Source organism: Leishmania braziliensis, chromosome 28 (genome assembly GCF_000002845.2).
Source record: "Leishmania braziliensis MHOM/BR/75/M2904 complete genome, chromosome 28".
NCBI lineage: Eukaryota > Euglenozoa > Kinetoplastea > Trypanosomatida > Trypanosomatidae > Leishmania > Leishmania braziliensis.
In genome coordinates, this window is record NC_009320.2 from 259,766 (window position 1) to 287,575 (window position 27,810).

Sequence of the window (27,810 nt, forward strand, 5' to 3'; positions counted from 1 at the left end):
GGAATTTTTTTTTTTTTTTTTTTTTTTTTTTTTTTTTTTTTTTTTTTTTTTTTTTTTTTTTTTTTTTTTTTTTTTTTAAAAANNGAAAAGAGTTAAAGAGAATTAATGAAATTAAAAGAGGATCAATACAAAATAGGAGAGTGACACTACGAGAACAAAGAAAAAACGGAAGGAGAGAAAACAGACAAATTGGAGGTGAAAAAAATATGGAAAATTAACCAGAAAAGGGGGGAAAATAAGGTACGGGAAGAGAATGAATGGATAAAAAATAGTGGGAATATTTACAAAGAAACCAGGGGGATATATGAAGGGACAAGTTTTCATTTTTGGAAGGGGAGGGGGCAAAGACATCTCAGTAGGGGAAATCCAAGGGGAAGATATTTTTTCGGGGTTTACAAGACCCCCGTTTAAGAGGGGTCTCGTGAAAAAGGGCCCAAACCCCCGGGGTTCCTGGCACCCGTTTTTTTTGAGGGAAATTCCCATCCCAGGGGAATTCTTTAAGGCAACGACCCAGGGAAACCAGTTCGCATTTTCAACGGAAAGACGATGGTTGGACAAGCCCGGTAAAAGGGTTTTTGCACCACAGTCAAGGAATTCGAAGGTGAGAATCCAAGCCATCGTCGCGATTCCCGGGCGGGGGTAAGGCGCCACTTCGATTGGGGTTGGAGACCAATCTCGGGTTTCAGGGATTCCAATTGATACAGCTTTGCATTTTTGGCCACGACGACGAGGTCGTCGGCCTTGTTCGGCAGCCCGTAGCCGCGCAGGTAGTTGAGAATGTGCACAAAGTTCTCCGGGTCGCGGTCAAGGAACGGGTGACCCTGCAAATCACGCGGGAACTCCTGGAAGTTGTCCTCCGCCCACTGCGCCAGTAACGATGGGGAAGAACACAGCGTAGAGTGCAACGTAGTTATCTTCGTGCCACCAACGTTGAGAACAACAACACGGTCCAGCGGCGTTGCGGCGGCGTCTTTGGCCTCCAAAGCGCACCGAGCCGTGTCGCGCGTGGCCGCCTCATCCACCGGCACACCAGAATCCTCGCGCGGTCGCTTACCGTTGGTGACTGGCATCGCCTACACTGATAGGCGAATTCGAGAACGACAATGGGGGGGGATATAGAGCTTTGAGTTCTTGCGGCAGAACTCAAAGCCCCTCAGGGAGTCTGAACAGTGGTTAATGGGATAAGGGGAGACTAAAGAAAAGCGCAACCAGCGCAGGAAGATGAGCGGGTGTTAGGAGAGCCGTGGTACCCCACCACTGTGCGCGATTACGTAGGGAACGTCGGAGTGACACGAAAAAAGGGAAGCAAAAAAGAAAGGAAAATCACGATGGAGGCGCACGCGGCAGCGCTATAGCGTCGGAGAAGGCGATGGTGCGTGAGCAAAAGGGGGAAGGCGGGGGTGGAAGGTGCGCCAGACCCGGTCAGTGGTGGAGAGCGACAGAAAGAGAAACGCACACCAAAGAGAGTGAGAGTTCGTGGCGCGGATAATGCCACAGCCAATTGAGAAGTGGCGGCCTTCAGTGGGAGCGACACGTTGGGAAAGAGGGGTGGTGGAGTTCAAAGCAGCCGGCCGTATGGAAGCCTCTTCGATGCAGATCCTCTGCATGCAAGGGAAGGGAGGTGGGCAGTGATGAAGGCAGTACGTGCAAAATGACACAGGAGGTGGTGATAGTGGCATGAGGTGCGGGGGTGGGGGGTGGGGGGAAGCCCGGTATCATACACATGCATGCAGAGAGAGGGTTGGAGGAGAGAGGCAAGCGAAACAAAAAGAGGGTGACAGCGAGAACGTTAGACAAACTTCGATTGGGTGCATAGCACAGAAGGCGAGAGAAAACTGCTGGCAGGTTCGACAACGTCGGCACGTGAGTGTGTCTTGGGGGAGGCGCAAAGTGGGGAGATGGAGGAGGCGCTTCAAAAGAAAGCGACGATCACTTTGACGGCAAAGACTACGCACATTTGCACGGGGGGGTTGGGGGAATCCTTGCGGTGCCTACATCAACTTCGCATGGATACGGTGGCAGAAAAGTTGGACACCTGCATTCGCCTTTTTGTGTGTATCTGCAGTGTTCTTCTTGCAGCAGCACCAGCAGCAGCGATGACCTCAACAACTACAGGAGGCTCAAATGGGGCGCACACGCATTATTGCACCGATGAAAGAAAAAGAAGCTCAAACGTCAACACAGAGGCAGTGAGAGAGAGAGAGAAAAAGAGGGGATGAATCAGCCGACATGTGAGTGTGCACCATCGGTTTCCAGGGAGGGGGGCCGTGGTAGGTGAAGGGAGAAGCACGAAGCGGAGACAGCGATTGGGTAAGTCGATAAAGACTTCTGCAGAGCGATCTCTGCCTCTCTCGCCGTCCTTACACCCATGCGCCCCATCCCGCTCCTATACAGACCTCACATCTCATCCACCAGCTCCAAGCACTCTGCATCGTCTTCGTCATCCACATCAAGTGCTGCGGGTGCAGCGGTATTTTCGGTGCATATTCTCTTTTCCGCCGGGGCACTATCGCGACGCTCTCCAACAAGGGCGGGATGGGCCAGAGAGACGGCGGCTGCAGAGGCGTGCGGCTCAGTGCAGCTTCCCCCAGCACTCTCTGAGCCGCTGAACATGCCCGTGCTGTCGTATCCTCTTTGGACACCGGTGAGAAGGTCCAACTGCCACGTGTCTGAGCAAGCAAAGCCATCGTTATGAGGCATGGCGCCACGAGGAAGGAAGGTGCGCGGCGGAGTGGACTGCGTCCCTCCCGCCGTGGCGCTCGAGGCCGTAGCAGCAGCGGTGCTCGTTGCCTTATCAGGCAGCAAGAGACCAGCGAGGTTCTGCAAACACGCGATCAACATCGGCGGCACCTTGGAGGAGACGACTAGGACCGTGATGTCCGTAAAGAAAAGGAGTGCGTCGGTGGTCAAGACATCGGGATAGCGGTTCGTGATGTCTCCATGCAAGGCACAGTAACACGAGCCACTGCCGTCACGCAGGAGCACCGTGGAATCGGCGGCGCTCTCCGTCACTAGGCGCGTCATGAGCCCACCGCAGCACGCCACTTTCGCCGACCGAGAATACTTGCTGCTGATCTCGGAGAGGTGCGTAAGTCCGACGCCCTTTTCCCTTGCAAGTGACTCGAGCACATTGTGTGGATTCATGGATGCGCCGCAGCAGAATCAATAGACCCCGAGTGTAGAACAGAGAGAGGAGAAGAGAAACGGGGTGATGGTGCTAGCGACGCAGGGGTGGCAGCTCAAACAGGCGATCCTACAATCCCGTGAAGAGAACAGTGAGAGAATCACGCGCGGGTAAATGACGCTTTGCATGACAGGAAGCCCAGGTGGTTCGGATAGAAAAGAGTAGATCAGACGTAGAGGAAAAAGGAGGCCGGGCAAGGATTATCCGAGATGAAAGCCCCAGTAGGCAGCATCCATGCGAAAGAAAGTGACGCTGCGAAGCCGTATGTCGCAGGTGTCGCGTTGCGACGAGAAGTGAGTCCGCGGAAGTGGCGCACACCACAGCAAGCGTGTATCACGCAGCACGTGGGGTTCCAGCGTGCATATGGCCACCACTTGAACCTACTTACGAACCAAGATAATGGCATCACATACATTCCCCCTCCCCTCATGGAAAGGGCAGCAGTGGTGCGTGCGAAGTGTAAGCGCCTGTCTTGGGCGCCGGCGTCTATCGTATGGCACTTGACTTTATTCTGCCCAGTCCGAAACAATAAATACGAAAATTGGGTAGCTAAAACCCCAAAACGCAATGGAGACGATGGGGAAAAAGCGAGCCGAAAAACGCTAGCAAACATGTATGTATGCAAGGATGAGAGAGGAAGTTGCACATCGCATTCTGCATTCCACCCTCCGCGTGTCGACACAACCCTGGCAATCACTGCCACTATGGCAAATCACTTGTGCAGTGATTGTAAACAAAGGGAACGGCTTAAGCGTGACATAGTGCGTCAAACAGGAGAAGGGGTGGAGAGAAGCGATCGGGAGCAGTCCGCGGGAGAGCTGAGGGGATCAAGTGGGTGACAACACAGGGAAAAAGAACAAAGCAGGAGGGCTACCTACATTATCCACGCATTTATCCGTCCCGTCGCTGCTCCCCTCTCCCTCCACCGCCGTTGCGATCTCTCTTGCCAGGCGTCGCACTGCCTCGAAAACACCCGATTCTCCGCATCGGCTGTGCAATGAGGAGGTGAATGTAGCGCATCAATCCCCGACACTTGTGCGTAGTGAACTCATACGCTCTTTGCCTTTTCCAGTGAGACGCTCCATCATTACCACCACTTTTACATGTGAACGTACAGCACCGCTGCCAGCAGGGCCACGCGCAGCACCTGGCGCATGCCCGTACGGGCTGCCGCGTTTGCCGAGAGTTGATGGTCGAGGTAGCGGTGCAGCAAAAGTGTGAAGCCGAGCGAAGATGCCCTGCCTCGATGATTGTACAGCCCCCACGCAATTAGCCCAGCTGCGATTGCCAGAAGAAGTCGCGTGTAGTGCATCGCGGCGTACATAATGCCCCCCTCACTGCTTTGAGCATCGAACTGTGCCGCTGCAAGCAGTTGCTTGAACTCCAATGTTGTCACTGGGGCCGGATTCTGGTATCGGTGCCGTAACGCGAGCTCTAACTCCAAGATTGTGTCTTCATCACGGCGCTCCTGCTCTGAGCGTGCGAAGGACTCGACAATCGACTTAGCGAACCACACCACGCTGCCCACCACGAACCAGTGCATAGCTTGCACAAGAAATGACTCCGACCCTGCCGCCTCTGGCGCTGTCGAAAACGCGTCGCCGTCTTTGGCGCGCTTGGCGATGCTCTCACGTGCCCGCACAACTGCGTAGAGGGCCTTCTTCATCGCTGCTTCGACGTGAAAGAAGGCAGGCAGCAGTGCCGCAGCATTGCTGCCGACGCTTTGCATGATGCGCTCAATCACATCGCCGGAAAAGAGAATAATGAAAAAGATCGCCTGTAAGTTGACCTTGATCACTGCCTTGCCAATCAAAGTGGCAGAGAAGAAGGTGGAGAAGGGCATCAGAAACTGCCCGCACGCCATGCCACAGAGGTCATACGCCATATTAGGCCACGCAGCCAGCAGCAGGATGGCCCAGAAGCCGTAACGGCGCACCTTCTGCAGCGTCCAGTTCGTCGCGAGGGACATTATGCCATACGGAGCGGCAGACTCCTGCAGATCGTCCTCGTGGCGACCCTGCAACGCAGCAGCGTAGCTCAGCACGTACGGCGGCACCTCACCCATAGCGGTCCCGGCACCCCACAGCATGCACGCTGGCACCACCTTGACCAGGTACTGTGCCAGCGACATCCGGCTCGCAGCGAGCTCTGGCTCACTCTCCGGGGTAATGCACACGAATAGACGTTCGCGCGGGCCGTAGAAGAAGTTGGTGGGGTACGTCCAGAAGTTCGCATTCCCGCAGCGCTGCACCGCCGCACACGTGCGGTAAATGTGAGGAAAGAGGAAAAGGAGTCCAGAGTGCATGCCGGTGCCGAGGCCGATCGACGACAACACGCCAAGCACCACCCAGTAGAGTGCATCGGCCAGCCAGTACTCTACCTCGCGCCACCAGCCGTTCGCAACGCCGGCGCAGTACCGCTGCGCGTCGGTGGTGGGGGACTGCCACCATTCACTGAACTGATCTATGCTTATGGCCTCGCGGTTACCGACGATCTGAGCAGCAATGGCGGCAGTGTCTCCACCTCCGCGCCGCTTCAGAACTGTGGTGTAATACGAGTTCACCTCGGCCGCAGTCACCTGGCCGTCCCGGTTCAAATCAAACGCCGAGAACACCGCGGCGGCAGGGGAAGGCGCCACATAGTACGATATCAGGAACAAGATCACCATCAGCGGCAAAAAGGCGGTATTAAAGAACCGCTTACTTAGAGCCGCCTCTGTGTAGTGTACCACACCTCGGATACTGTAGGAGAGAAACAGTAGGGTGGTGCGAATAGGCCGGTGGACGAGTCCGATGCTCCGCCGCTCTCTTGCAAGGATCACTTGGGCTCGCTCCAGCTCACTCGTCATTGTAGTCATTGTTCGTCTCTCACGCGGGTCTGTCTGTCTGGGTCCGTGGGTGTGTGTGTGTGTACGCGCGTGGAGAAGGGCGGAGTGCCGGTGTCCTCGCTTCACGACAGCGATCGTCGTTGTCGTGGTTTTGAACGTGTGTGTGTGGGTGGGTGGGTGTGTCTCCGTTTCGATGGCGCGACCCCTCGGTATGACGTGCCCCGATGCCTTTCTTCTCTGTGCAGCCTGACAGTGTGTGCCCCGCCTCCACCCCCGTCACGCACACCGACAAGTGCGCATGGAAGACACAAAAGACGAAAAAAAAAAAACAAATAAGAAAATGAGATGCCGCACATAAGTTGGTTTACCAGGTGACGGCGAGTGAGGATGCGAAGGGTTTCGCAACATGGGGACAGAAGTAAAGGGGAAATGGGTGGTGGAATGGCGAAGATGGACGAGTGGAGAGAATGGAGAACAGAGGGAGGCGGCGGGGCAGTCCACGCCGTACCATTGGGGCACGCGGCGGTATATCCTGCATTTCCTTTCCGGCCGTCCGCATTATGAGTTGAGGAAGCGGGTGTAATCAGGAAGCCTGGCGTTGCAGTCGGAGCAGAAACACCAGTAGCTGTGTAGCCAAGGAGAACACGAGAGATGGGGCTGGGTCACTAGTGCAGACATGTAACCTCCCCCATATGAGTCGCGCTCCTCGTCTCCGCAGTGAATTCGGGAGAATGAGACGAAGCAAAGTACACATCCACATAGACGTGCGAACGTGGTTGCAATCGTTGTGCATCCCCGCTCTCCCTGTCTCCACCCCCCCCCCTCATACACACTCAATACGATTCCACCCTGAGGTAGTCGGCTGCACTAGTAATCCACACCATGTGCACGCTCAACGGCCGTTGGAATGACCTCTTCATGTTTCTTTTCGCATCGTTATAGTCGGCACATTCAGTCAGTCATTCACCTACACGCACGCATGCGCCCATCACAACGCACACACCCACACAGGCATCCCTCACCTTTTAAAAGCAAAAGAGAACCGCACGGGGGCCCATGCAAGGCATAAAGTGCAGGAGGCAGAAGTACAGAGAGCACCTTCCACCTCACTACCCCTCCATCCCTACACCCACCCACCCACACACACACACACACACACGCTCCTTTGTGGGGTGTGCGAGTGCGCACCAACGCGCGCGCCCACAACTGACATTCTCAACAAAAGAAGGAAGCTCAAAGACGCCCACGAGCGACTAAAGAAAACAGGGAAGGAAAGCGGCATCAAATGCCTTAGAACTTAAGCCGAATGTTAATCGCGAAGTCAAACAGTGGGCTGAAGAAAACAAGCACAGAGAAATGGAGAGACGGGTGAATGAAACCCTCGCCGGGCCCTCTAGGGCGCACCGCACGTAGTGGGTGTGGGCAAGCATATTGGCAAAGCAGAACCGCAGCCACCGTTGCAACACATAGAACGAAGCGCATTACAACTTGGTACCGCGCACCACGCCTGGCCGCATGTTCCGCACGCCGACGAACTCACCCTCAGGCTTCGGTTGGAAGCTGCGCGACTGGGACTTCTGCACCTGCATACCACGCTCGTACTTGCGGCGCTGGGCGACGCGTGGGTTCTTCCGGTCTTTCGGGCGGGCCCTGGTGAGGCCACGGTGCGACTCGATCTTCTTGCCAACCTTGCGACGCTCCACCTCCTCCTGCGCAGGACGGCGTTCCGAGGCTGCCACGACTGAGGCAGCCTTGCGAGACAACTCGGCGGCCTGACGGGCACGCTCCGCCTCCCACACCGCCTCGTAGTTCTCATCGTCACCGTCATCGCCATCGCCTGCACCTCCGAGGTCCATGTCATCCTCATCTCTGTCAACGTCGCCCATCTCATCAAAAGCGTTCTCTTCATCTCCGCCGTCGGAGTCGATTGCAGCCGCCTTTGATTGCCGGCTCGATGTGCGCTGGCGGCTCAGCACGTCCCCAGTCTTCTTCTGGCGGCGGCGCAGAACTTCCATGAGAGAGAGACCCTCCTCATCGTCCTCGCCGGCGCCGCCCGTAATGCGAGAAAAGAATTGGTCCTCGTCCTCCTGGTAGCTCATGGGGTCTATCGCGGAGCTGGCGGTGTTGCTTTTGTTGAGCGCAGACGCCTTCTTGGTGCGCAAACGTGTCATGGTAGCCTCCTCTTCCCGTTCCAGCTCCTCAGCCTCCTTCATGTGACGCAGCTGCTGCCGGCGCTCGCGGGCCTCTGTGTTCAGCATGAAGCGAGGGGACGCAAAAGCACCGCCCTCGCCGGACTGCAGGGGACGAAGCTCGCTTAGGTGTGCAGCTGCTGTAGACCTGCCGCTGAGGAGGCGGTTCAGCGAGTACTGCAGCTTCTCCTCCAGCGGCCACATCTTTTCAAGATACACGCGGATCTCTACAAGGTGGTCAATCACGGGGTGGCCGGCTACCCTGCGGCCTTCAGACTTGAGGAGGAGGTAGAAGGTTACGTGCATGCAGTAGCTAAGCATGAGCTGAACCTTAGTTTCTAAGAAAGAGACAAGATTTTTATCGGAGGCGGATACCTTACGCTCGTAGAGGAGCTCGTGAAGCGGCTGGGCGAGCGTCTTGACCTCGGCCATGTACGTCTTGAGGTCCGCCAGCAGCTTCAGCAGCTCCGGTGACTCCTTCTTGAGGATGACCAGCCGCTCTGCAGTGGTGAGGGCGGCAAAGTCGCGCTCCACGGCCTCGATCACCGGCACGGCATCAAGCGCGTCCAGTGCACCCCTTTTGGCCACAGCATCACGCCGCGAAGACATTTGTGCGACCGACACGCCGGCTATATCGAAGTCTTCCTCAGCTGTCTTCTTACGCAAACCCTTCTCCGTCACCACCGCTAACTCTTCCTCCTCCTGGAAGCCTCCGTGCTCGTCATCGTCATAGCCGTCGAGGCGGTGCGCGTCCGAGGGCAAGACGGCGAACATCTCCTCCTCTACACCGTCCCGGCGAGTGGCCTTGCGGCCGCGGCGGTTGTGTGCGACATCGTCGTCGTCCACGTACGCGCTAGCGTCTCCAACGTCGAGGTCTAGATCCTCGACGATGTTGTCGCTAGCCTCCTTGCGCAGCCGCTTCTTACCACTCCTCTCTCCCCTTGTCATGGGCAATAATGAAGGAATAAGCTACAGCGAAAGAGAGAGGAATATGCGACGAAAAGAGATGGGGGGCAATAAGCAGCACAACGACTGAGACAGAGACTAAAACAGCAGAGCACGATGATCTATCCTAACACCCCTTCTCTCAGAGTGTGCGCGACTCCTCTTATACAGGATTGCGTTGGTGAGCGTGCACGGGTATAAGAGTGGTGGTGTGGGAGCGAGGAAAGAGGTGAGAGTGGAACGAGGCAACCAAGTCAAGCCTCACGTGGCTAAGTGAGTGTGCAGGCATGTGTTTGGGTGAAAATAGAAGGAAAGCAAAGGACCGGGAATAATGTGGCGTGGAACAGAGAGAAGAAAAAGAAGCACGTACGTGCGAAGGAGGGGCATCGCTTTTGGCAACTGTGCATGCAGCATCCTGCACTATCCCTGTGTCTCTCTGTCACTCCCCCACGGCAACAAGTGCTGTGAAGAGAAGAGTCCCACACACAGGCAGAAGCCTCACGCTTCAGAAGAGGTGAAACAGCGCCAACATGCTACAGAGTAACAGCAAGGCCACCGCCATTTGCCCGTCCATTTGCAGAGCACGAGCGAGAAGACAACGAAACAAACAGTGCAGCAGCAGCATCACGCACACAGGTATAGATGTATACAGATAGAGAGAGATAGAGAGAGAGATAAATGTAAAGCGCTGCTCCGCTGCACAAGCCTAAGAAAAATGCGATAGGCGCCCTTTCCTTCTGCTGCTTCGACAAGCCCACTTGCGTGCCTCTTGGGTGCATTGGTGCACCTCCTTCGCCTGCACTTGGGAAAGAGAAAGGGAGGGATACGACAAAGAAGGCGGAAAGAGATCAACGAAACGGCAACGGAAAGCAATGCACTCGTGCGCCGCTGCAGACGACGGAATGCGCATGCATTCCCACACCACTGTGCTCACACTCTGTGACTCACTCGCAACAACAGCAATCGCCAGGCGCGGTAGCCCTGCCCCATGCACACCACAGGCATATACCCTAGCACCTCGGGATCCATGCCAGGCACGTGGAATTTAATAAATTAAAAGTACAACACAGCCCGCCCAATATCACCGCATCCACCAGCGACTCTATCCCCAGAGCTCCGCTGCGTCTACAGCTGGCCCGTACACGCCACGACTTGACACTCCATGCTCCTTACACCAGCGTCCGCGCACTCGCTGCAGTTTCATGTACCAGCCCCAGAATTCGTGTATGCGCAGCTGCTCAACCAAGCGCCGGTCGTGATGCATCTTCTTCGCGTAGTCGATACGCTTCTCTTGAGCGTGCTCAAACACGACACGCGGCGTCATGGGCATCACCGGCAGATGTCGTGATTCTCGTTGCGGCTTAGGATGATTGGCAAGAATCTTGTGCACATCGCTAAAGCCCTGATATGTGCCTGGAGCCGGTGAGGCAGGCACACGGCCTTGGTAGTCCATTCCGTGCTTAACTAGGTACTTATGACGGAAATCGGAGACCCAAAATGATGGACGAGCAAAATCCTCGTTAAGGACGGTACGCCAGAACATGCGGCCGTAGGGATTCGTGCGAGAGCTACTCCAGCGACGCTCATAGTTACGCGCACGTGGCGGCACCGGATAGGCCTGAAGCGCCTTGCGGCAGAGCAGTGATGTACGCTGCAACATAAATATTCTCTCTCTGCCTTCCTCTTTGGTTGTGCAGAAGCGCCGGCACAAAAAGAAAAGCGCGAAGCAGGAAAACAAAACAGAGGAGAATCACAGCGATACCATTTGAAGCAAATTCCGTGGATACAGATTGAATGTAGGTGCGTGGGTATGGAAAAAGACACACACACACGCACACACACAAGTACACACATACGTACATGCGTGAGGACCATCATACCGGGGACGCAATCGATAACCAACCAAGCCAACCCACCCCCACCGCGTAGAAAGGGCAAGTTCCAGAAGAGAGGCAGACAAAAAAAAAAAGGGAGGAAAAGGAGGGAACGAGGAACAAGTGAGGTGAGTTGTAATCATACAAGGACGAGAAACAGACAAGAGGAAGAACCGGCTAACCATACACGTAAGGAAGCCGCGACGCAACTGTGGTTGAGACGGAAAAACGAGCAGTGACAGCGATACGGTGCCGGGGTGTACGCGTGCAGCTTTCAAGGAGAGAGACTAGCCTTTGCCCAGGCACTCCGGTCGTTTACGGCGAAAAAGCCAACAACAGCCTTCTGGTGTATCTGATGCAGTTCTCCCAGATCACACACAGCGTTTATGGTTGGCGCTACCAATGAAACGCTAAGCGTTTGCTTTGGGGCTTCGCTCTAGGTCGTTTCAGAGCATACATTCCTCGTCCAAAGAAATCAAGGGGGGAAAGTGCTAGTATACATATGCGTGCATGTCAAGAGAGGAGCTCTCCGCAAGGATGAAGAGGAAAAGAAGGAGGGAGAGGATGCAGGCAGAATCGAAGAGCACCGCAAGACAGAGAAATCGGCAAGCCTGGCAACAAAAACGCTCTCTCTCTCTCTCAACCTTTTAATCCTCCCACCTCACCGGCTCACTCTCTTCCCTTTTCCCCTCTCGCCACGGCAGTGTGGGCGGAGACACAAAGACGTGACAACAACAACCCGAAAAAAGGTGAACACAAGCAAAGCGTACATCTACAGCATCATCATCGCATGCACGCACACACACACACACACACACACACGCACAAAGAAGGGAGAGACGAAAAGGACTCACTCAGATGCGCATAGAAACATGTGAGCGTGGGTGTCGTGCATCAGAGCAGAGAAAACGGCAGAGAAGAAGGGAGGATAGAGACGAGAGGCAAAAAAAGAGAGTAGGAACCTAATAAAACGCTTGCGAGGTGCGTGCCAAGAGTTCTGTAACACACAGACGAAGATACCCAAAGCATGAAAGCCATCGTCTGAGCAACCAGACTCTGAAAAGCAAGAAGCTGTAGGTGTTGAGGTCGTTTCCCCCCGAAGTATTGCACTGGTCACCGCTCTGCTCGTCCTCGGCCATGCCTCCTCTCAGCAGCGGCGACTGCTGCCAATGACGCTATTCGGAGCCTGTAGTGGTTCGGTGTACATGGTGGTGTACTGCCCAGGTACCATTTCCGCTGGTGTGTAGGTCTCACCTGTGCGCACGTCCTCACGTGGGTGGTGGTACTCGGGATTGATGGTGTAGATGCCGTCGTGGATGTCGAAGACAGCCTTGGCGCCGTGCTTATGGCACACATCCGCCTCGGACGAGCGATCCGGGTACGCGGAGGAGTAGGTGGTTGCCCACTTCCCATCGTGGCGCCCCTTAAAGCGAGCGTCACGTTGCGTGAGAGCCATTTCGTGTGCTTGAGAGAGGGCGTAGTGTGTGTTGCGCAGCGGTACTGTGGCGTTTCGGCTGTTCATGTGGCTCGCCTCTGCAATGTCATACGCTGCATGTTCGCGGTGGGTCGTGCTCATCCATTCCTTTGCTGAGTAGGGCTCGTAGCCTTGCGGCAGGGCTTGCTTGCGACTGTCTTCTAGGGTGCTACGTAGCAGCATACGGTCAACGGTGCGGCCACGCTGAAGGGTCTGAAACGTGTGCTCACGGCGCCGAGGCCCCTCGCGCTCGACGTTGTTGTAGCGGCTCTTGTAGACGCCCACGCCATCCTCGCTCTCCTTCCAGTCCTTCTGCTGGTACGCGGACGGATCCATCTTTCCAAAATCACAGTAGTCGTCTGAGGTGAGGCGGAAAACATCCGGTGCAGCGCCGCCGGTGTATGGCGTCGCCTCCAGATTGTCCAGCTCTCTCTTGAGGGCGTCCTCTTTGGCCTGTCCTGCGCGGAGCGCGTCTAGCACACCATTGTCGAAGGCGCGAGGGATAGCCTGATTGGTGGTTTGCAGCGTGAGGAACCGTGGCTTCCGAGAGCCGGCACTGCCCTGCCCTTGTGGGCCAAGGTCACCGCTGCCTTCTCGTAGCTTCTGCAGCTGCGACGCGTTGAGACCTCCCGTGTTGCTGTTACCGTCGTCTCGAATTAAGTGAAGCCCCACATTCGTGTAGTCTAGCGTGCGAGGGTAGCTTGTCTGGTCCTTCGGGAAGGGCACCAGCTTGCGGTTGATCTCTGCTTGAAAGGGATATGGCTGCTTGGACACAGCGTCATCTGGAGCACGAGGCGGCACCGCACCCGTGGCACCCCAGTACGCGCTGGATGCAAACCCCTCCATGCCACGTGACCTCAAAAACTCTGCGAGAGCGTCCTCGTCAACCGGAACGCTGTCGATGCTGCGCTGCGAGTAGGCAAGCGCCCCATTGGCATTACAACCGAGGCGGGAATGCTGCATGGCAAAGTGGTGGTATTCTTTTTAATTCTACAACACGTGCGTCTACGTGCAAACAAGTGACTCGGGCTTTTTTCTTGCTGCTCCTTCCTTCTCGGGTATGAATGTGTTACGTTCGTAAGGAGGAAGTATGGAAAGTGGAAGAACAAGGTGGGCACAGAGCGTGGATGAGTGTGAGTGATTACGAGGAGAGAGGGGAAAGAGCGAGGTGCATCGTGCACAGTAAAAGGCGTAGGTGACTGACAGCGCGAGGTGGGTACTTTGTAGGAAACGAGCTCCATGGATGTGCACTGATGCCAGGCATACAGTCAGGCGAGCTAAGGGCATGCGGTGAGCCTCTACTGTTTCGGTAAGAAAGATGTTCCTATCAGCCTTTAGGCTGCTCTCCACCCAGTGTGCAATCACACACAGATATACGAAAAATACGACGGTTACATCACCTCGATACTCTCATGAAGAGCGCCTTGCTTTCTTCCACAAACGAGGGCAGATGCCTTCCACAACACGTACAGTTGCACGCGCAAACGTATACATTCACATCCAAGAAGTACTTCGCATATACTTTATTCCAACGTGCCAGCTCCCTGCCATACAACATGAGCTGAGCGTCATTCTCATGGCCTCGTCACAGGACCACCACCTGGTAGCAACCTGGGACAAGCACGCATCAGTAGTGCTTCCTCAGCCACCTGGACAGGGCCTCCGACTCAACCTCTACCCACCAGCTCCCCCCCCCCGCAGGTCGCCCCATAGACACTCCCATTATCCTGGTCGCTACCTGGTGCATCCTTCGGGGTGGCGCAGGCTCCCCACACCAGTGGGCAGCGAGGGCAGGGCGGGATACGTTCGAGTCACCTTGACACTATGCCTGTCATAGGGTTGGCACAAGCGCGTTCAGTGTCGCAGGTATCCCCGACGCAGCGCCATCCAGGACCTGGCCGCCGGCATCAGTAGCAATGAATCGCTCAGGCTTCTCTACGCCGTGGGTGCCCCACCCTGTCACTACGAGAAGTGGTTCAGCATTGCCAGGAATAGGGGGCTGCCTGGCTTCCACACAGAGAGAGAGAGGGTGTGTATGTGGGTGCTGAGCCCTGCTAACACGCTGAGGGGGTCCCCCCGCCCCCCATCAGGGTAAAAGGGAAAGAGAAGAAAAGAAAGTGCGCAAAACGAATGAAGCCCTCACGGAACAAGCAGCAACAGCAGTTTAGCGAGTGCCACAGACAGGTAGGCAACGCCTCTTCCTGAGCAGAGCCCCTCCTACACCAGTGCTATCATACACCCGCTACTTGCCTAGCTCTTCAAACTTACCACGTTTTCCTTGTGATTCCTTCTTGAAATACTTGTCCGCACTAAGAGGGTATTCAAAGACGATAAGGGCAAGAGTCCAAGTAAGGCTCATAAGGGCCTGGATGGTGGCCACGGCTAGCGCTGGTTGTAACGATAAGCAAAATACTCGCACCTCCTCGGCAATATCAAATGATCGTCGTCCTTTAAGGCTGGACTCCACCTCTTCCGTCTTTGGGCAAGTCCTCTCCTCCAACTCTGCTTCTTTCCTGATTTCTCTCTCCGTTCCTTTCCGCAGGTGATATGGCGCATGGGCCTGGGTGCTCTCTCAGAGCCTCCTGCACCGAAGTCAAAGATCCAAAAGCAAAACAGAAACGCGCGCTTTCCATGCGCCGTCAAGAGCGTATTATATGGCTTCAGCAGGTCACGGAAAGTACATGTCTTTCACAATGTCAACCCCAAGCTTGCACCCAACTTCGACTGCGCTTCGCGAATGCCCTGAAGCATCTGCAGCATTTCATCCTGAGCCTCCAGTCGGCGCTGGGTCTCACGGCGAAGCTCCTGCTCATGCAGGAGCTCCTTCTCAAGTACTCGATTGCTCTCTTTCTTCGCCAGAAACGCGTCTTCCTCACGGTGCACTGAGTATGAAATCATCTTCATGATTCGGCTTGCAGAGTACGTTATGGAGCTGACACCACTGTCTCCATTTGCGGCTCCGGCGACTCTGTGCGCGCTGGTGAGTGTGAACGAGGCCGGTACGTTACCGTGATGATTTTGTGGGTAGGAGGGTGGACTGCTGGACCGCAGCGAGGGCAACAGGGCAACGTGGCTGCCCACCTCGCTGTGTTGGTCGTGTGGCGCACTAGTTCCTAGGGGATAAGGGGAGGCAGGCACAAGGCCTGGTGCTAGTCCCTGTTCATCTGTCGTCTCGGCGCTGCCACCTGCAGAGTACCCTGGGAGTGCCACCTTGCCCTCGTGCTGTGACATGTTGGCTGAGCTAGTGTTAAGTGAAATCGCCGGCGGCGGGCGAAATACTCCGGTAGATGTTTGCTGACCCCACGGCGCTGTGGGGCCAAGATTGGGTGAAACATACATCGACGATATCCGAGACATGGCCAATTCAATGAACAAGACACACACGGACGAAAAAGACAGACAAATGTAACCAGAAGGGAGGGGGATGAAGGAACACGACGGCAATCAGAGACACCGCGAAACAAAGCGCGCAAAGTCACAGACGAGAAGCCAACCAAAATACGAGCACGGAGTGCAAGTCCCTCTGAGTGGGGAGCGACAACACCACTAAAATGGAAAAGGGGGGGGGTAGAAAGCTAGTCTTCGTAGCAGCCGTAACAAAAAATGAAAACTAAATAAAAAGAAAGGGCAAACACAGACACACACACAAAGTGGCGCAATGTTGCCGTGACGCTAGCAGAATCTGTGAACAGCGGAGTCAAATAGAAACAGTACTGAGGAGAGGAGAGGTCTGAGTGGTGGTGCACTGAAAAACGAGTATCCTGAAGGGGGATCGAAATTAAGGACTGTGTAGAGCAATGAACGGGGTGTCTTCAGGGTATTGAAGAGCGACACAGAGGTAACGTAAAAAGAGGAAGACGAATGTAGAGAACGGCAACCTCACAAGAACGAGAAAAAAATAGAGACAAAAAGGGGGGCCTAATACGCTAAACTCCTAAAAAGAGAAGAACAGTCGAAGTGAACAAGGAGAGGGGTGCAACACACACACACCAAGAGGCACAATACAGGATACGTCTGCCTCTGAAAGGGTGAAAGTCCGTGCCTTGTTATGATAAGAGACGTAGAGAGAGTATGTAGCAAACGCTACAGAAGGGAGGACGTGCAGCGGGTTAAGGTGGAGATAGAGGGAAACGGAGGCAATATTGGGGGTAGTAGAAACCGTCAATAACGACAGAGGCCGTCACCACCATTGAGGGAAGGGAAAAGAGAACAGAAGAGCACACTGCGCAACCGCCAACGCAAGCTGAGTACTGAGAGTGCGCAAGACAACGGTAGGAAGATGAAAGCATGGAAAGGTAACGTTAAAAATGCGGGAAAAGGGAAGGCCGCGCGTTTGCACGGTTGGAGTGCGTGACAGGAAGGTGTCACAGTGAAGGGGAAAGAGAGTCAGACTCAAGAAGAGAGGACGGGGAAGAGGGGTGAGTACGATGGGAGAAGGGTTCAAGAAAAGAATGTCTTACTACTGCCTTCGGATTCCCTTACTCCTCCGTGTATGGGTTTGACGCAGACCCATCACTGGTGCTGTACCTAGGCGTCGAGAAACACAGCACTGCAGCACGTATGGAGAAAGGGCCGCCGGTGCCATGCCCAGAAATGGCTCCTTGGAATGACGTGGGATCTCGAAAGGAGTGGGGGACTGTACAGCTTGCAACTGTCACAAACACCTAAACGGCCTTGCGAGAGGGAGAGGTCAAGCAGCTGCGCTCGCCGGCAACTGTGCACCCCATACTGAAGCGTCCAGTGGTGAACACTTGCCTTTTCTATGTGCCCCATTTGTCACAAGACTTTCTAGTTTCCTTTCGTGTGTGTGTGTGTGTAAAATGTAGAGCATATGTATAAAGGGCATGTAAAACACAAGTGTTCTCTCTCCTACACTTCTTGTCTTCATTTGCAAGGAATCATCATACCTAGACAATGGTGGTCTCACTTTCATCGGCGTTAACTTGAACACTACTGATTGTAGGGCTATGAGTAGATTCGTTTTCGGCAGCCGAGGAGCTATGCTGTGCACCTTCGTCGCCGTCGCGCGCGGCGCCAAACGCCTGTGTGGAAGAGTCAGCTTGCTCACCGTCTCCGACGTACTTCAGACGTGACATGAGTTCTTGGAGGCGCGAGGCAGCTATCTTGGCGCCAGAGTCACCCGCCGTGGCGGCGCGCAGGACAGCGTCACCAAACTCTTTTTTCCGCTGGCAGATTTCGTAGCAGTACTGCTCAATTGTGTCGGCAATAATGAACCGCGTCACATACACCGGCTTCTTCTGTCCGATTCGATAACAACGGTGCACCGCCTGCTCTTCGATAGCGGGGTTCCACCACGGGTCGACAACAATCACGTGATTAGCTGCGGTGAGATTCAGACCGACACCAGTTGCGGTCTTACTCGCCAGCACGATCTTGATATGCTCGCTGGTCTGAAACTGACGAATGACGGCGTTTCGGTTGGAAAGCGACATTGTCCCGTCGATACGCAGAAATGCAATGTTGTACCGATCCAACGAGACGCTAATGACGTCCATGAAGGAAGTGAACTGGGAGAAAATGATCATTTTATCGGCGGGGTGATTCTTCTGCATATCATGGATAGAACGCAGCACCATTCGGAGTTTTGTACTCAGCTCGAACTCATTATTCTTGTATTGAGCAATTCGCTGGGTTGAGGTCAGTGTTGTCTTTTTAAAGACAGAGCTGAAGGTGATCGTCTGCGCGCACGTCGGGCATTGGATTCGCACCGCGATGTTGTCGCCATCGATTGCGTCACGAAACCGCAGAAGCAAGCACTCATGGCAGAACACGTGGCTGCACTTGGTGGCCACAGGCGAGCTTGCCTCACTCTTACAAATGCCACAAACAGAGATCTGAATGGCGCGGCCCTGGCTGATCCAGCTGTGGCAGCAAGCCTGACGAAGTCGCGTCATCATGGCAAATATATGAAATACGCCCTCTTTGTTTTCTGATGTCGCCAATGCACTTCTCGAGCGCGCCAAGATGCTATTGTACATGTGTGACTCCCTCACACTGAACGGTTGCTTAATTACGACCTCTGTCTTCGGTGGTAACTTTACAAGAACCTCTCTCACACCGTTTCGCATCATCACTGGGCCACGTCGCAGAAATGCTGGTTGTAGCGACCTTGCAATACTTCTCTGCAGCAATGGATCGGCGAGAAGCTCCTCGGTATTACCTCCTGGCAACACAGGTAAACGCGGAAGGCCGATGAAGTGGAGAAGGTTCTGTAGATCATCGATCGAGTTGTGCAGCGGTGTCGCCGTTACAGCCCAGCGGTGAAGCCCTTGTAGTTCCTGAACGGCGCGCCATCGTTGCGTCCTAACGTGGCGAATCATATGAGCCTCGTCAAGAATGATCCGTTTCCACTGAATGTGAAAAAGCGGACCAGCTTCTCTTCGGTTGAAAGAGAAAGTACGCGGATCGTCACCAGGAATAAAAGCTGATGCCGCAGAGTTCGTAAGTGTATCATAAGTAGTTATGACAAAGTCGAACGTTTCAAGCTCTGTGTTGCTGATCAACTTGCTCTCACCGTGATAGAGGTACACGGTTATTTTGCGAGAAGCCTTCACTTTGGATTCGATTTCAGACTTCCATTGGAGCATGAGGGCCGCCGGAACGACAACAAGGGTGCGCAGCTCCTTTGAGTTGATGAAATGAAAGTCCCTTTTTTCGACGTCATCGAGAAAATCTAGCGCGCGCTTCTGATAGGCAGAATGAAACTTGCCCGCAAACGTCAACCACTTGTCAATCTCCGCTCGAACACCTTTGTAGCTCCCCTGTTTTGTTTTTAGAAGATCAGTTGTCTGAGAAATGAGTGATGAAAGGTCGTCCGCCGGCCGGTTGATTCGAGAGCAGTTGGCGATGACGCTAATTCTCTGCAGCTGTCGTAGCACTGTAATCAAGCGACTCCCTTCGGCTAGCATTCTTCGCTGCTGCATTTGCTTCGAGTACAGTCCCTTATTGATCTTATCGGATACCAGGCACAGCCCAATCATCTGCACCGTTTTCCCCATGCCGAGATGGTCCGCCATGATGCCCCCTACGTGGCTCATTTCGCGCTGGGTCATCCATCCTACACCCTCTTTCTGAAAAGGCAGTAGCTGGGTATTCATATCAGGAACATCAATGCTTTGTAGCTCATCCTCGTAGGAAAAGGAGGAGTAGAACCCACGAACTGGGGCGGCATCGGAGGAAGACAAAGTGCCCTGGCTAACCACGGATAAAATCCTGGGTGATAAGTTGAGTCGAAGAAGCTTGCACAGCCTCATTGGCGTACCAGAAAGCAAACTATCTGGCTCGTTCTGAAATCCAAGAGTTCTGCGGAGATGCAGCCTCTGACTAAACAAGCAGTGTGCTTGTAGCTGGTCTTCTGAAGAAGCACCTGCTCAGTGAGAACAAGCCTTCTCTTATGTGTTTATAAGAAAAAGACCCCACCTAATGATCGCTGCACTCCATCTTTGAGTAGACAAAAGGAAACCGACGACCACACGAAAAGACGGGATACCCAAAGCAATAGTAATAGTGCGCATTAGAGTCTGCTATGGATGTTAGTTCAGTTGCTACAGCGCTTTGTGAACATAACACATCGTAGTCGGAACCCCAATGATGCGAGACACTACGTGACTCAGCTTGTCACATTGAAGAAAAAAAAACATAAGGAGACGCCTCTTCCTAGACGTTTGGATATGTTTCAAATTGGATTTCTCTATTTGCTTGAGAGTTAATAAGTACACAGCAACTATGGGTAAAAAGGGGGGAAAGAAAACAAAAAGTACAGAAACAATGCCCTTTAAGTAACCTACACGTGCAACAGAAAGGTCATTTTAGCTTTTTTCGATCTTGGCTTCCTCCGTAAAGCCTTTCTTGGAGTTGTTTTTTGACAGCTACTTCTTCCGCTGAAAGGATGTATTGCAGGCACCTGTCATCTCCGGCCGCATCGAGAAAAATGGTTGTCATCTCCACAAAGTTCCCCTCGTCTTCAGGCTCAGGATGCACCTCCAGATCAGTGTGGTCACTACATTCACCCATTTCGTCCGATTCAGCGCCCGTCCCAGTCTCCATGCAAAACGGATAAATGTCGGTGATACTGATCGCGTTGTAGTTCATCTCAGTAAAACGCGGCAGAGTGCATGCAGAGAAAGCACTTGTTTCTTTTCGCGCACGACGATACAAGATCCCACTGAAAACCTCGTCACTGCTAAGCACAGTTGCCCGCTGCACATACCTTGACATCTGGGGTACTTCGATACTCTTTAGGTCAAATCGATAGGCCACGCTTTTCCCATCTGTCACTTCAGCTACAATGTCGAGAAGCTTGTACATAGATTCCGCCTTGCTTGCTGAGTAGCGATAGTAGCTAAAAGTATTTAGGCACCCAACAAACACAGCACATGAGATATGCGCAGATATGTTCATTTTTAGCTTCGAGTCGATTACCCCATGAAAGAGCGCTTCCAACTGACGGAAAAAGGAATGAAAGACAACACAGCTGCACAGCTCTGGTTCACCGGCCGCGTAAAGGCTAAAACAGGCCGCACCCTTCCCATGCAATGCACTACTCATTTTTGACGCTAGTTCCCTGCGAAAGCCAATCGAGCGGTTGATAGCCTGGCTGAAATGCTCTTGACATGTTTCTGTCGAAAAAAGAGGCCTTACAAGGGATGCACACAACATTGAGCAAGCATTACGCCATAAGGAAAAGAGTACCCCTTTGGGGCTAGCTTGCTTTTTTATGGCGTGAATACCTGTATCACAAGCACTACGTTTGCTCAAAAGCTGCTTTACGCTGCTCGATTCCAACGCCTCTTCAACTTGCGCGGATGCGTCTAACCAAAGACGGCTAGTTCTCGCCGGAAATCCAAGAGCCGTGCTTGCCCACAAATCAAATGTTCGTGATGAGATTGTAACACCAACCTCTTCAAAGAGAATACGATGCAACAAGGCTGCCAATATCGCAGGAATTAGTAAGGGCTTTTCCAGGATGTGAAATGGTTTTCTGTGCTGAACGTGTCTTTCATCGATCAAATGGGTCTCCTCGCAAATGTGTCCAACTATCCGTTCGATATCGCCGCTTGGTAGCAGGCAGTCAAACGACATCAGTGGCAATAGCCCGTTTGTGTCATCGTACCTCGCCTTCTCTATCTGCTTGCTAGGCTTTGTGAAATACTCGTTTACCAAAAAAGCTGCGAAGTCAGCTTGCTTATGATAAGCTGGAATAACTGGCTTCTCAATGTGCAAATCAGCGCTCTCCAGTGAGAACGTCATCCTGGGTCTGACTACCTCACAAAGATGTGTTGCGGAAAAACACACAAAAAGACTGATGAGGTAGTGATGGTAGGTTCCAAACAATATGACAAGGAAGAGAAAGCAACTTAGAGAATGAATGGCAAGAAGCACGGTCTGCGGGATCAGTGGTTGCTGTGTGTAAGGGGGGGGATGCGGGAAGTGGCCACGCGTTTTTCGTGCGAGAAAACGACAACGGGGGCCTGCCGGCCAAATGGCTGGCGCACACGCCTGTAATCCCACGCAAAGGGTTTCCTCAATTCCTCACTTGACAACTCTGCTCAGCGATTAAATTGATGATGGCGCTGCATCTGAAACGTGCGACGTTTCACCCCTGAGATGCAGCCTGTACTTACGGCTTGGATCTTTCACGCATGTTTTGTCTGATCAGCAGTTGAATTTGACCCCTTCAAAACAAATCTGCCCACCAGATAGGGCAAATGAATGGAAGGGAGGCGGTGGTAAACTCTTTCACGACGCCAGCGGGGGGAGGAAGGGGCCCCAATGCAGCGCACGGAGTTTCATCCGAACCATCCGCCGGCCGGCGGCCACCCCAAGCAGTCACCTATTGGTCGCATGCGCGCTCTCTGCTGCTTCATGGCGTTTGTTCCAGGACACAAAAACCGGTGCGACTGAGGTGGAAAAGTGTGAAATGTACTTCGAAATACCAAAAGCAAAACGAGGCGCTTCTGCAGCCCGCGCCGCACAAGTAGACCATATGAAAAGGCGCTCCACACTACCAAACCGTTTCGCCCATGCCCCTCCATGTGGTCTCTTAGCTGCAGTGGCAAACTCATGATGCCCCTCTTCAAGGCAAAGGTTGACCTTCATGCATTGAAGCCCCTTTCTCAGCAGAAATGCTCTCCGTGCTAGTTCCCCGCATCCTCGCTTTTTTCGTCCGTTCTTCTTTTTGAGAAGGCAGCGATCAGCTTGAGACACTCACTCGAGTCTTGTGCAACTTCTCGGAGAACCTTTACCGAAGTCCTACAAAGCCCTTTTGTGTTTACGAAAGAAAAGAAGACTCATACGGACACTGAAGTCATGAGCTACATACAGAACACCTGTGCCACTTCGCAGGAGAAAAGCGACATGTTTGTCACCTCGTTGGACGTTTTTAGTAGACGAAATTACTTTGACCGATACACTACTCACGCCAACACTGATATGGTTCCTGCTATCCCGACTTGGACAAAGGCGCAGTTTGATAAATCGCCTACGGGTGCTGCATCTTCCAACGCGCATACATTAGACGGTGGTGCAGAAAATAGCGATGCTTTCGATGAGTCTGCGGTCGCGAAGGTAAAGCGTTTTTCTTCACCCAGCGCTTTCACGGCTGCGAATTCTGTAATGGATTTTTTAAAAGAAAATCTGGGAGGAGTTGTGCTTCCGGACGATAAAGTAGGACAGGACATACTCTTGGAAAGACGTCGTTGTTTTTTCGACTCCCTCTTTACAATGGGAGAAGAAGTGCGAACTGCCTTGCCGTGTCGATTTTCTACCAACAACATTATCAGCGTATTTTGCAATACCCCTGATGAGCCTCTGAGCACCACAGAGTCGTATAGAAAGCGCCTAGCTGCTCTCGAACACCTTCGCGCAACTCTAGGCTGTGAAGAATAGATCTTTCGCTTCTACCAACTGACAAAAAATGAAGAGAAAGGAAACCAAAAGTGATTGGTGTTGAAGTGAGCTGCTGCACGACTTTGACATCTTTTATAGGGCTCAAGGATGCGAATGTCTGTGCTGAGAGAGCGCATCCTATCAAAGGTATACCGTTTCGTTGGATTGTGTCACTTTTACTACACATAACGGAGTGAAAAGGGGGAGCTTTGCGTTGTGGGAATCTGATTAGCAGATGTTTATGCCACTCAATGGTGTATGTGCTTTTATGTTTTTTGTTGTTACTCTTCCTACTCTCCATTCTGCACATCTGTTTCTTTTTTCCTTGCCTTTGCCAGAAGCCATAAGGAAAAAATGCGTCGGTTTGGGACACCGTTCTGCTTTGTCTCTACAAGAGCTTTGCATATTCCATGGAAGTCGACGCTGCCTGGGGGTAACGATCCGAGATGGCATGGACTGGGCCAGGCAGTCGTTGATCTTGCGCGGTCCTGCGATACTGGAAAAGCTGCCTTTGATGAATGTTGTACTGCACGAGGACAGTTGGAGTCTATTGTTCAGTCAATGGGCTATGATATGTCCATCTACATTTTTGGGGGCCTCGTCACCACAGGTCTGTTCGAAGTCGGGGGCGATGTCGATTTTGTTGGAATTCTCGATGTGGAGCCTGGCTTTGCGGAGGCGGGCGAAATTCTCAGAAGATGTTCGGCTGCTTTGCGCCGTCTTGGGCTGCGCTCCCGCGCATACTCGAAAGCTCGCGTACCTGTCATTAAGGCTGATCGAGTAAGCCGTAGTCTTCCAGGCTCGCCGTTTCACAGTTTGTCTTGCGATGGGGTTTTTCAATTTAACAGACAAGTAAGTGGCGCTGAGGCAGAGAGTTTCAGAAACCGTGTCGAATCAAATTACAACGCGACGTCTGTCGAGTGGAATAGCTCATATCAGTTTGCCACGGTGCAGTTTGCGACTACATCCTCTCTCGTATATGGGCTTGCTAACCTGAAGGCGCATAATGAGGTGGAAATTCCGCTTCGACTCCCTGTTAACGTGCGCTACGGCCCCGAAGTTTACAGATTCCCGTTTGACTTCTGTCTTTCCTCAACGGGGCTGCGGAGTTCACATTTACTTGGCGAGGCATTGGCACAGTACCCATATTCGCGACATTTGCTGCTAGTCCTGAAAAAGTGGGGTCGTGCAAGTGGTATTATTAACTCTATCGACGGACTTTTAGCCAGCTATGCACTGACAGTGATGATGGTGCATTTCCTATCCCTCGTACAGGCAATCCCAAAGATCACAGCTGCAAGGTTGAATGAAGGGCCCAAGGCATTGAATCCCAACCCTGAGTATCGTCCTCTCGAAGAGGCACGCCCGCACGCCATGGCGGAGGTCGGCTATTTGCTCGCAACATTCCTCGAGTACTTCGGATGTGCTTTTGATTACCAACGAAGCGTTGTGTGTACGACAAATATGGGGTTAATGAAAGCGACGATGGAGTGGGACAGAGAGAACGGTGCAATCGGGAAGCCTCCCTTTTTTCACTTTGCTATCAAGGATCCGTATGGCTTGGATAACATTGCTCGCAATCTGGACCTGGAGTCTGCAGTATATGTTCGGAAAGCTCACGATCTGGCAGCGAAAACGGTGATGGACGAGCTTAACGATCCCACGTTCCTTGTTTCGGTCCTAACAAAAGACCCTCGAAAGCCTCCCCGCGTAGTGCGGACTCTAAGTGACCGTGGCATTCACTCTGAATCTATCCCTTCAGACCAGTTGGAGGCTCGACATGCCTTGAGCAAACTTCAGTTTCAACAGCGCAAGCGATCTATGGAGGACTTTGGCGAAAGAGCTGTGAGGAACAAAAAGAATCAGAGTACCGCAGCTGATGTCACAAAAAATGTTCTGGGGTGGATTCGGAACGATGGTATTTTGTAGCTACATCTTTTTTCAAGCGCACGTCAACGTAAAGGCAAAACTTGTCAGCGAGTGTTTTGCAGTTGCGTTATCGCACCTTGCTGCTTTGTTTTTCGCTTTTTTTTGCCGTTCGCAGCATGTTGGTGGACATAAGCAAAGCAAGCGAACGTTCTCATCCAGTCACTGAAGAAAGACGGTTCTGAGAAGTGTGCAGCGCTGGACACTATGACCATCATGACACATGACTCTTAAAGTTGGCACACCACTCTCCTGGCAAAATAGGCAAACCTTTATGACTGCTTTTCCCTTCAGGATGCTTAATTCGTCATGTTTATGCCGCCCTCTTTCCACTTTATCATCCTTTTTGCGTGTACTACATCGCTTCTCTATCCTCTTCTGTACTCGTGAGACTTTCATGTGTCTTGGGCTGCCTAACGACTTAATACACTTAGGAATGGAGTCGCTCCTCGCCTCTTTGCAGTGGGAGAGCGAAGCGGTGCCTCTACCAGGCTCACACAGCACACTCCCCAAGGATGGCCTCCCACCTTGGCAACACATCAGTGAGGTGATCCCTGGTCTCTACCTTACTTGCGCGTCGGAGATAGCCGATAAGACAAAGTGTGTTGCGATGGGCATGTCTCTTGTGATCAACATGTGCGGCGAAGATAATGTTACAAAGTACCGCGTCTTTGAAAAGGATGAGGGGGCAACATATGCATTTCGCAGGGTTGATTCGCAGGAAAACTTTTTCTGTGAACTGAACACCTACTGCCGTGCCGCAGCAACGACCTCAAATGCGCAAAGAAGGGTGTTTGTCGTTACCATTCCGGCAGAGGATACGCCAACGTATAGCATCGACCAGCACTTTATGGAGTGTGCGGTGCTTATGGAAATTGTTTTGCAGTCTAGAAAGAACTACAAAGAAGTTAGGGAGGAGGACTACACAGCTGTTCCAGCTGTGGCAGTGCACTGTATGGTTGGCGTAAGTCGGTCGGCTTCCATTGTGGCTGCCTACTTCATAAAGAAATACGGCGTGTCTCACGACGATGCCATACGCTTGATCCGCTGCACCCGCCCCATAGTCCAGCCAAACCTGGGGTTTCAGCGGCAACTCTCCTTCTGGGAGACTCTCCGAAGCTACCGCATTGTTGACGAATGGTCGGCCAAGGTGCTTGCTATGGAAACAAAAAACAAATCGAATCTTCTCGACATAGCAAACACAATGTTGCCAATCATCTTACGGACACACAAGTGTGAAACTGACCGTCGCTACTTCGGGTCGCTCATCAAAAATGCTGCGGCGACGGAAGCGGAGCTTCACAGTGTATACCGGGAGCTTCGCTCGATTGTCGCAGCGGATGTCGACAGTGAAGTCTACACAGATATTCCCAACTACTTCAGCTACGTTGCCGAAGTTGTGTGCAGCATCGATTGCGCCGCTTCAGCAGTGCTGCAATACGCCACAGACCTTTGTGACTCACCTTCGCATAACGATGCGTTTTATTACCGCGTAGTGAAGGACGTGGCTCACTCCGGTTTTGAAACAGACACGTTCAACACCATTCGCTGCTTTTGCTCGCTTTTCGAAGCCATTTATGTCAAGCACCTCTGTGTTCGCGACTCTGGCCACCCTGCAGTCTTGAGCTCGAGAACGGGCGCTGCGGCGTTGCCGTCAGCGTGCGCGCTTTCATTCCCCTTTTTGTTTCTTGTTGCGCCGTACGCAGAAGGGTTTGTGCAGTTTAGCGAGTGGAACGATTTGGTCAATGAATTCGAGACCGCGGGTGACGCACTAAATGCAGCTGACCTGCGGCAACTGAAAAGCAAGACGGTGCGCCTGTTTCTTCAGTTCTTCTTTCAATCTTCGTGCTTTGAGGAAAGATCTGCCGCGAAAGAGAGCTACACTAAGCTCGGTTTCTTGCAAAATGATGCTGAGGTGTTGACATTCAGGGCAGTGGAGTCGCAGCTGAAGACTGACGGCGTTTCCATTGCTTCACTCGAGAGCGTCGTGGCGGTTTCCCAGCCAGCGGATAGCCACATTGCGTTTCTCCTCTTGTGTAAAACGTTGAGCGGAATAGTCGCGTTTCGCCTCCTTTTGGAGGCTGCTGAGCAGTTTCTGTCTCGGACATACAGCGCGCGACTGGCAGAGAGTGTGCCGCTTGCTGACGAATTTCTGCCGCTATCTGTGATATCTTCGGCGGTCGTGTCACTGGAAAGCGCGTACACAGCAGCGCATTGCAAGCCATGCAAGGCAAGGGAGTTCTTCAGAGGTGAACTTTCGAGTCTTTTGAAGGCAGGAGTATTGAATCCTACTGGCGTAGTGGCGCTCTTTCAAACCTTGTCGTAGCTAGGTCTTTTATGATAGTTGCTTTGCGAGTGCTTCTCCAGTGCCATACGCACTGCCGATCGTTGTCATAGTTGCCTCGTTTATGTGGAGCAAGACGATTCCTGTTTGGCTGTGCACCCCAATCTATGCTTGTTAAATGGCACAGCTGCAAATAGGA

The 27,810-nt window shown here is 53.0% G+C and overlaps 12 protein-coding genes across 12 annotated transcripts; 3 read left to right on the plus strand and 9 right to left on the minus strand.

Annotated features, from left to right (window-relative positions):
- Positions 1 to 497: 497 nt before the first annotated feature.
- On the minus strand, positions 498 to 1,070 carry LBRM_28_0720 (conserved hypothetical protein; the record flags this gene model as incomplete). Its single annotated transcript, XM_001566054.2, has 1 exon — positions 498 to 1,070. One exon carries the CDS (start codon positions 1,068 to 1,070, stop codon positions 498 to 500), a length of 573 nt encoding a protein of 190 aa, XP_001566104.2.
- Positions 1,071 to 2,397: 1,327 nt separating this feature from the next.
- LBRM_28_0730 (conserved hypothetical protein) lies at positions 2,398 to 3,144 on the minus strand (the record flags this gene model as incomplete). Its single annotated transcript, XM_001566055.2, has 1 exon — positions 2,398 to 3,144. The coding sequence occupies one exon, from the start codon at positions 3,142 to 3,144 to the stop codon at positions 2,398 to 2,400; it is 747 nt and encodes a 248-aa protein (XP_001566105.2).
- Positions 3,145 to 4,283: 1,139 nt separating this feature from the next.
- Positions 4,284 to 6,041, minus strand: LBRM_28_0740 (conserved hypothetical protein; the record flags this gene model as incomplete). Its single annotated transcript, XM_001566056.1, has 1 exon — positions 4,284 to 6,041. One exon carries the CDS (start codon positions 6,039 to 6,041, stop codon positions 4,284 to 4,286), a length of 1,758 nt encoding a protein of 585 aa, XP_001566106.1.
- Positions 6,042 to 7,492: 1,451 nt separating this feature from the next.
- LBRM_28_0750 (conserved hypothetical protein) lies at positions 7,493 to 9,148 on the minus strand (the record flags this gene model as incomplete). Its single annotated transcript, XM_001566057.2, has 1 exon — positions 7,493 to 9,148. One exon carries the CDS (start codon positions 9,146 to 9,148, stop codon positions 7,493 to 7,495), a length of 1,656 nt encoding a protein of 551 aa, XP_001566107.2.
- A 1,099-nt stretch (positions 9,149 to 10,247) lies between these two features.
- Positions 10,248 to 10,805, minus strand: LBRM_28_0760 (conserved hypothetical protein; the record flags this gene model as incomplete). The annotated part of the gene is made up of 1 exon (XM_001566058.1): positions 10,248 to 10,805. The coding sequence occupies one exon, from the start codon at positions 10,803 to 10,805 to the stop codon at positions 10,248 to 10,250; it is 558 nt and encodes a 185-aa protein (XP_001566108.1).
- A 1,361-nt stretch (positions 10,806 to 12,166) lies between these two features.
- LBRM_28_0770 (conserved hypothetical protein) lies at positions 12,167 to 13,339 on the minus strand (the record flags this gene model as incomplete). The annotated part of the gene is made up of 1 exon (XM_001566059.1): positions 12,167 to 13,339. One exon carries the CDS (start codon positions 13,337 to 13,339, stop codon positions 12,167 to 12,169), a length of 1,173 nt encoding a protein of 390 aa, XP_001566109.1.
- Positions 13,340 to 15,181: 1,842 nt separating this feature from the next.
- On the minus strand, positions 15,182 to 15,397 carry LBRM_28_0780 (conserved hypothetical protein; the record flags this gene model as incomplete). Its single annotated transcript, XM_001566060.1, has 1 exon — positions 15,182 to 15,397. The coding sequence occupies one exon, from the start codon at positions 15,395 to 15,397 to the stop codon at positions 15,182 to 15,184; it is 216 nt and encodes a 71-aa protein (XP_001566110.1).
- Positions 15,398 to 17,400: 2,003 nt separating this feature from the next.
- On the minus strand, positions 17,401 to 19,611 carry LBRM_28_0790 (putative DNA repair protein; the record flags this gene model as incomplete). Its single annotated transcript, XM_001566061.1, has 1 exon — positions 17,401 to 19,611. The coding sequence occupies one exon, from the start codon at positions 19,609 to 19,611 to the stop codon at positions 17,401 to 17,403; it is 2,211 nt and encodes a 736-aa protein (XP_001566111.1).
- A 706-nt stretch (positions 19,612 to 20,317) lies between these two features.
- Positions 20,318 to 21,763, minus strand: LBRM_28_0800 (conserved hypothetical protein; the record flags this gene model as incomplete). Its single annotated transcript, XM_001566062.1, has 1 exon — positions 20,318 to 21,763. One exon carries the CDS (start codon positions 21,761 to 21,763, stop codon positions 20,318 to 20,320), a length of 1,446 nt encoding a protein of 481 aa, XP_001566112.1.
- A 1,059-nt stretch (positions 21,764 to 22,822) lies between these two features.
- On the plus strand, positions 22,823 to 23,401 carry LBRM_28_0810 (conserved hypothetical protein; the record flags this gene model as incomplete). Its single annotated transcript, XM_001566063.1, has 1 exon — positions 22,823 to 23,401. One exon carries the CDS (start codon positions 22,823 to 22,825, stop codon positions 23,399 to 23,401), a length of 579 nt encoding a protein of 192 aa, XP_001566113.1.
- A 561-nt stretch (positions 23,402 to 23,962) lies between these two features.
- On the plus strand, positions 23,963 to 25,330 carry LBRM_28_0820 (RNA polymerase I; the record flags this gene model as incomplete). Its single annotated transcript, XM_001566064.1, has 1 exon — positions 23,963 to 25,330. The coding sequence occupies one exon, from the start codon at positions 23,963 to 23,965 to the stop codon at positions 25,328 to 25,330; it is 1,368 nt and encodes a 455-aa protein (XP_001566114.1).
- A 433-nt stretch (positions 25,331 to 25,763) lies between these two features.
- LBRM_28_0830 (putative putative dual-specificity protein phosphatase) lies at positions 25,764 to 27,653 on the plus strand (the record flags this gene model as incomplete). Its single annotated transcript, XM_001566065.1, has 1 exon — positions 25,764 to 27,653. One exon carries the CDS (start codon positions 25,764 to 25,766, stop codon positions 27,651 to 27,653), a length of 1,890 nt encoding a protein of 629 aa, XP_001566115.1.
- Positions 27,654 to 27,810: the final 157 nt, after the last annotated feature.